Raw genomic sequence first — 6981 nt, forward strand, 5'->3', positions numbered from 1 at the left:
TAAATGATGCAGGTTGCGGTATGGGGGGCGTTTGGTTGTAAAAGGCCTCTATATCTCATGGCCCGGACCTTTTTAGGTTATTTGTGGGAGGAGTGATGAGGGAGTCGTTGAACAGCTCATGGCCTGGACCTGGATGGTTATTTGTGGGGGAAGTGTTCATCGGCGGCTTTATGTTTCTATGTCTTGTAACATGGATATGTGAGCATTTGTGTCGCATTGTGATGTGCCAATTATTGAATATTCCTAATTGGATGAGATTGCTTTGGTATGTAATTTTTTAGTGCATCAAGACACCCGTGGAAGATCAGTACGGTCTGGGTGTGATGGCTAGTTTTACTACGCCGGAATATCAAGAGTTCCGATTTGACGAAAGGAGAAGCTAACTCCTTGATCAAAAGAGCAGAAAGGAGAAGCTAACTCCTTAATAAAAAGAGCAAACTGATTGTCCCTCGGAATGACCCTCCGAAATTTTTGAGCTAACTTGAGTTGTTTTGCAGATATGCTGTAATCGCGAAGGATTACTCTCTTTCAAGAAGGGGAGATGTAACAAACTGCTGGTGTGTCAAAGCCCGAAGAATGGAGCCAACTTGCAGATGTCGGCCGAGGGGCCTAAACCCTAAGAAGAACAAGTAACAGAAGAAGAAGTCCTACCAACCTATGGGGACCCCGTTCGATGGGGCCCCAAGTAACATAAAGGATTAAAATAAAGCAGGATCCGCACACACACAAAAACTGATGATGTGGCAAATTTTCGAAAATCACGTTGGTTGATGACGTGGCATGCTATACGGATTTCCGCGTTTTGCACTGGCTGATGACGTGGCAGGCTGTACAGATTTCCGTGATTTACGCTGGCAGCTTTTGGCATTGCTTTTTGGACCAGAAGCTTTTGAGTTTTGAAGGCTTTTCACTGTAATTGCTTTTCAAACCAAGGGCCTTTAAATATGAGGTTAGGGCTCATTCTCTGGCATGCTTCCTGGAGAAGGTGCAAAGTCTGGAGTATCGGCTTGTATTATGTTGATGTAATATAAAGAAATACCGAAAGGGGCGCCAAGGTTTTGGGCTAATACTCTCTGGGTTGGAATTCCGCCGCTCCGTGTCACGTGTCGTCTCTCTCTCTCTCTCAGTTCCGTTTTTATTGAAGTGCTAAATGTCTGTTCAGTCTGTTCTTTGCTATTGGCACGTGGTGCCCGTCTTGTGACACTCGCCTCTGGATCTCACCTTCCAGACTCAGGGCATGGCATCCCTGTAACTCTTTTCCGACTCGATTTCCAGAGTCCTCTTTTTGGAGAATAACTCTGCTTTCCTGGACACGAAGTCCTTCCCTTGGGAATTTCAACTTCCGGATCACATCTTTAGAGTCTATCACTATCGGATCCGTGAAACTCGGGTACGAAACCTTTGGGTGACTTGGCTCTAATTTCTCAGAGCGCTTTTTTCCTATAGAGGCTCATGCCTTCCTTTGCTCCTATTCCCTCGTGAAGAGGAAGTACACCTGCAAACAAATACTTGGAGATCATAACATGAAAATAGTTACCTTCAAAGTCTGGACGCTCGAAACGCAACTCGGTTCTCAAAAAGAAATTCCCCGGAAGAGATCTCTACATAGAAAATCGTCTCTTCCAATCCTACACACAAAAGAGGTGGGTTCTGGGGTTCCTTCTCGTAAATCAGCCCCGTCTACGATATTTATGGGCTGAAAACGGAGAAAAACAGCAGCCTGTTTTGATGGAGACATGCTCTGTAGGCACTTCTTCGCGAGGGAACTCGCGCACTGGGTCCTGGCGTCGGTGCACTCGGGGCAGCCATGGGCATCACCGGCAACGTCTTCTTTGCGGCTGAAATCTGCAGCAGCATCTTCTCCTTGCGAAAACTGGTCTTCCCTGTAGGAGAGGGTGTGATGCTTTTATAGCTCCATGGCCGCAGCAAAGATAGCAGAGCAGGGGCTGCCCGCGTAGAGATCACGGCTGTTTTTTATTTTTTTGCTCTTCTGCCACAAAAGGAGAGAGAAAAATCGCTGGCTGGTTTTTACTGCTTTATTTAATCATAGGCTGCCCACTTATTAAGTGGGTAGCCGGTCACCTTTTAAAAATGGTATGAATCTGCCCAAAAACTCAATAAAACCTTATAAGTTAAAAACAATGATTTCACAGCACTTCCCAGGTGTCCTTGGATGCAATCACATGCACAGTTGCAATGCAGACATAGACTTCCTTGCGGGAAAGCATCTGCTCTCTCGAAAAGCAACTTGCTTTCTCAGAAAGCAATTGTATTTCCTTTATGTTTCCTCTGAACCCATCTTCATTCAAGTGCTTGCTTTTCCTTGTGCACAATTCTAACATAGTTCGGAATTTCCTCTTGACTATGAATACACACCTACAATGTCACGTGCACATCTAACCCTATGTGCATGTAGACAAGCTGTACCTACTTTTAGGGTTTAGGTAGCCTAGGAAGTGTTCTGGCACCCTTGTGAGCCTGTACGCGGGCCGTGCATGCCCAAGCACTTAGAGTAGCTGCATACCCTCTAATCGCACAACCCATGATCATTAGCATCATGATCCAGTACTCAACATGAGCAGAAGTACCCAACATAAGAATTTCACCGCGTGGGAACCACCTCTTGTCGCACGTGTGAACGACCTCTTACAGGCACTCATTAATAAGTGACTTTTAATCATTTTATTCCAGATCGTGGGGGCTGTAGGGAGCACTGCTCGACCCAGCACGTGTTTCCTATATAAGCAGCCCTAGCGCTTCAGTTTCCAGCCAGAGGAGCAGAGCATAATAGCCTCTCAGCAGATCAGCCTTCGTGGCGTTTTCTCAACATCAGCCCTAGCACTTTTGGAAGGATCAGCCCAGCGTTGAACCTGATCTCGTGTATGCTTTTGAGAACTGAAGCTTTTGAACCTGATGCTTTTGGGGCTCTGCTTTTGGGCAACCCTTGTACTAATTATAAGTGCCAAAAGGGTTAGTCTTTGGAGAGCTTCTGGACGCAGAGTCTTAGGGAGAGCTGGACCCTCGGGGAGTTGTAGATTTGCGAAGCAATAATAAAGAAATACCGGAGGGGACGCCAGCCTTTGAGGCCAATTCATCTTGGCTCGGAACTCCGCCTTGCTGTGTCGACTTTCCTCTTTGCTTTCTATCCCTCTATTCAAGTTTTGTTATTTGCAGATTTGGTTCGTGTGTTGCCATTGATCTTTGGCTTGGAGTGTCCAAGTCTATAATAGTGGTATCAGAGCTTAGACGATTCTTCTTCTATGGAGGATCCGATCCTTTCTGCAACACGCATGGGTTTTCGTGGAGAATGTGATAGAGACGACACCCCTCCGATTGTTAGTCTATAAGGAAATAAAGAAAAGCTAAATCTCAGGGGGGGAACAGAGAAAACCACTGAAATTCCAACGGGAGTAAGCCTTTTTCTGAGGAGGTGGGAGATTTTGGCAAATTTCCAGCGGGGAATCTTGACAGAGGGGAGTACAAACGTAAGAGGGAGGTTGACCTGTGCATGGAAGATTGATTGAGTACTCCAAGGATCGGAAATATGTGAATCACCTGAAGGATTGCCTGCTTGACGAGGTTCAACCCAAATGGAAGCAGAAAGCAAAGCAAAGTGCAGAAAGCAAAAACTGTACCTGCAGAAAGAGTTTGACGAAGCTCTTGAAAAGAAGACAAACCAATTGATGAAAAGCCAGAAGCATGCTCGAACGAAAAAAATCAGCAGATTTCCAAGTTATTTGGGCTAGAAATCGACTTTCGAGGTGGCTAGATGATCCAAGAAGCATGTTTGTTTTGCGGATGACACAAAAAAAATTTCGTCTTCAAAAAGTTTTGACTATTTGTTGTCCTCTAGTTCCAGTGAGGATGAGAAAAAGCGGAAGAAGCGGAGAAAAAGCAAGAAAAACAAGAAAAGCATATCTAAGAAAAAGTCTAGAATGCATAGAAAGCAATCTAGTTGTTTAGAGGAGGAGATCTCGTGCTCTTCTGGCAGTTCAGACAGTGAGAAAAGAGCAAGAAGACCAAGGAGTTCAAGGATGGGGGTTCAAGGAGTCAACTTTGACACGTTTAGGCTACAAGGAGAAGCACCTAAGAAGTGGATAAAGTTCAAGAGAATTTTCACTTGTGCATGGTTAACGGAAGAATATGAAGATGTCATCATGGCTTGGCATCATCTCTTGAATGAAGAAAGAAGACACTATGGATGACTATTGCCAAAGGTTTTGGGATACCATTTTGCAAGTGTCCTTGTTTTAGAGGATCACTTTGAAGCGGTTTTGTTGCGGTCTGCCCAAAGAAATACGGCAATTTTATCTGCAAAAGAAGTCTAACTCCATTCAGAGTCTTATGGGACATGCGAAGGAAGGTTTTGGTATGCATGCCGGCTGCCAGTGTCCACCTTAATGGGGCAAGAGTCTTCCAAGGAAAAGCAAGAACCACGAGAACCAGCTGATAGCTTATCAGAGAGTTCCAAAGAAGTGAGGAAATCAGTTGATAGATTATCAGAGAGTTTCAAAAAAGCAAGGGAATCAGCTAATAGTTCATCATAGAATTCCAAAGGTTCAAATTGATGAGCTAGTGGACAGGGCAGGCCAGGACAACAACCAACAGATCCCAGGGCACCGGAAAAGAGAATAGAAAGGTAAAGCTAGTTGCACCAATAATTTGATCAAGGGCATGTTTTGGCTCTCGATGTAAAGTGGATGAGGGGGAGAGAACCTCACAGATTCTCTTCAGTTTTGAGATGTACCTTGAGGCTTCTGGATTATTAGCAGTGTCTAGCCCGAAAGTTACTGATGAATCAGTAGTTTGAATCAAGTGCGGTGCGGACAGCGCAAGAGGGGAGCCACTCCACTCCTTTGTCATAGATTACTTAGATTGAATATTCTCTTTGAGATTGTAGGGATATTGATAGGCTGACAGTATTTTGGATCTTTGTATTGATGCATGTTCATGTGTGTGCGTGTGTGTGGTGTGGGTGTGTGGGAGCATATATTGGTTGCATGATGGAGCTGATGGCTGTACTGTCTTGTCGGTGACTACCATGATTCTATACCTTGCACTTTCGGTTAAGAGTGAATCTGGGTTTATCCTGGATTCATCTAGGTAAACTCTCTTGGGGGTACCCTCCATGAAGGACTTGCGATTGTGAGTTATCTTAACAACCATTGAAGCAATCATGACTGAGGTTTGTCTTAACTCCACGTCGAGTATGGTGCTTCCAGACCAACATTACCTCTAGGTTCTGTGTATTTCCAGTACTAAAATACAGGCAAACCTTCGGGTGCATGTGTTCAGATGTTTGCAGTCCTAGATTATCTTTACATAGATGGAGGCTCATAGGTGTAGTTTCAGCACTTTTGGAGTACCTCTTTCCTTTGCACACAAATTACTCTTGATGCAAGAACCACTGTAGGCACGGAGGTTTGAAAAACGTCAAGAAACAAGCATGTGCCATGATTACAGCCTATTTGCATACATGGACAACCTTTCAATATGCCATCATAACCTAAAGGTTAAGGTGGATGTGTAAAGATCCAGGTTTGATACCCAGCGACATTTTCAAATTTCAATGCTCTATATGTTTGCTCTTGAATACTCAAAAGTCATGCATTGCTGAATGTTTCTATGAATAAATGCTTTGGGTTAGTGTAGGTCTAATCCAACTAGAGATGTATGCTCTAGTCACTAGTGTCCTTGAATGGTTGTGCTGAATCAATTTGCCGATGTACTATACATATGCGTGTAAATCCTTGTCGTTTGTGGCCGTGAAAGTCATTTTTTGATGAAAGGTCATCTTTGGGGCCGATTCCCTTTTGTTGATGTGTTTACGTATTATTGTAGTGGCAGAAGTGCTGTATGTGATAACGTCATCAGTCAAGGATGTGTGCAAGAAAGCTCCCACTGAACGAGTATTTTTGGAGAAGTATGGGAAAGTGTGCTTGTGTCTTGATGAGATAGTTTTTCAGGTACATGAGGTTTTTCAAAGAGTCTTTGCCTAGTAATCTTTCTATTAGCAAGTTTTTTTTAAAAAAAAGGTTATGCTTCTGACAGGGGACATTAGAGCATACAGACAAAGATCGCATTCGACGATTGACTCGGCTCAAACCCCTTGCTGATTGATGAATCTTCAAGGAAATTGTGGATTGAGGCCCTTTTAAACAGATGCAAGTTAAAAAGACCTGCAAAACTTTTCAGATTTACAAACTCTAAAAAAGATTTCTTTTGGCCGTACACAAAACCGTTTTATTTTTTTAGACTGCCCTGATTGGTAGAGTCAAATTTAGTAGTCATTTTGGTTTTGACTTTGTACACCTTGCCGTTTCTGATCCAAGATATATCATGCAATTGTTAAGGCTTTCCGGATTTGGGTACATCTATTCATCTATTTTATCCATGGTCTTGGATCCTTGCTCCAGTTCTCAGTTACATATGAGATTTGAAAGGTAAGGTCTCCTCCCCGTGCACATGAACAAGTGAAATCGAAAGTGTGTGTGTGTGTGTGAGAGAGAGAGAGAGAGAGAGAGAGAGAGAGAGAGAGAGAATCATTGAAGTATTGGTTTGTGGACATGCCCATGGGGGGCTATATTGTTCCACACCACTTAATACTGATAATTTTCCACGGTAGTTTTTTTAGAGGAGAGCCTATATGTTGTCAGTGTGTTCTTCATGAGCTTCTCTTGCAAGAGAAAGGAATGACTGAAAATAATAGCCCACTACCTCTCTTCTGTAGCCTTGAAACATCTAGCCACATATTTTGTGCTTCTGGCATATTTTTCTGCTTCAAGACGGAAAAAAAAGAGAGCATAAATATTGGCATCTTGTGTTATTCCATAACTCACAATAATTTTGGTATTCATAGTCAATTTGGAGTCGGTATATAGCGGATTTCTTTTCAACTAGATGTGCTACCTTCTTTGTGCAAGTGCATGTGTTCATATCGTGATGAATTAGATAGGTTTTCTCGTGCGTTGAATTAGCGGC

The 6981-nt window shown here is 43.4% G+C and overlaps 1 protein-coding gene across 1 annotated transcript; it reads left to right on the top strand.

The window, feature by feature from the left end:
- The first annotated feature begins 5804 nt into the window (after positions 1-5804).
- On the top strand, positions 5805-6415 carry LOC147429036 (uncharacterized). Its single transcript, XM_086494907.1, has 2 exons — positions 5805-5966; positions 6052-6415. The coding sequence occupies exons 1-2, from the start codon at positions 5820-5822 to the stop codon at positions 6118-6120; spliced, it is 216 nt and encodes a 71-aa protein (XP_086351033.1). The 5' UTR covers positions 5805-5819; the 3' UTR covers positions 6121-6415.
- The last annotated feature ends 566 nt before the right edge of the window (positions 6416-6981 follow it).

The sequence above is a fragment of the Adiantum capillus-veneris genome, chromosome 22 (assembly GCF_014529385.1).
Source record: "Adiantum capillus-veneris isolate H3 chromosome 22, ASM1452938v2, whole genome shotgun sequence".
NCBI classification, from domain to species: domain Eukaryota; kingdom Viridiplantae; phylum Streptophyta; class Polypodiopsida; order Polypodiales; family Pteridaceae; genus Adiantum; species Adiantum capillus-veneris.

What these genes read in the sequence shown, in the direction of transcription:
- LOC147429036 (XM_086494907.1), top strand. Translation starts at nt 5,820, where the DNA reads ATGTGTTTACGTATTATTGTAGTGGCAGAAGTGCTGTATGTGATAACG. An exon ending in TTGATGAGATAGTTTTTCAG is followed by an intron (nt 5,967 to 6,051) that starts GTACATGAGGTT and finishes TGCTTCTGACAG; the next exon opens with GGGACATTAGAGCATACAGA.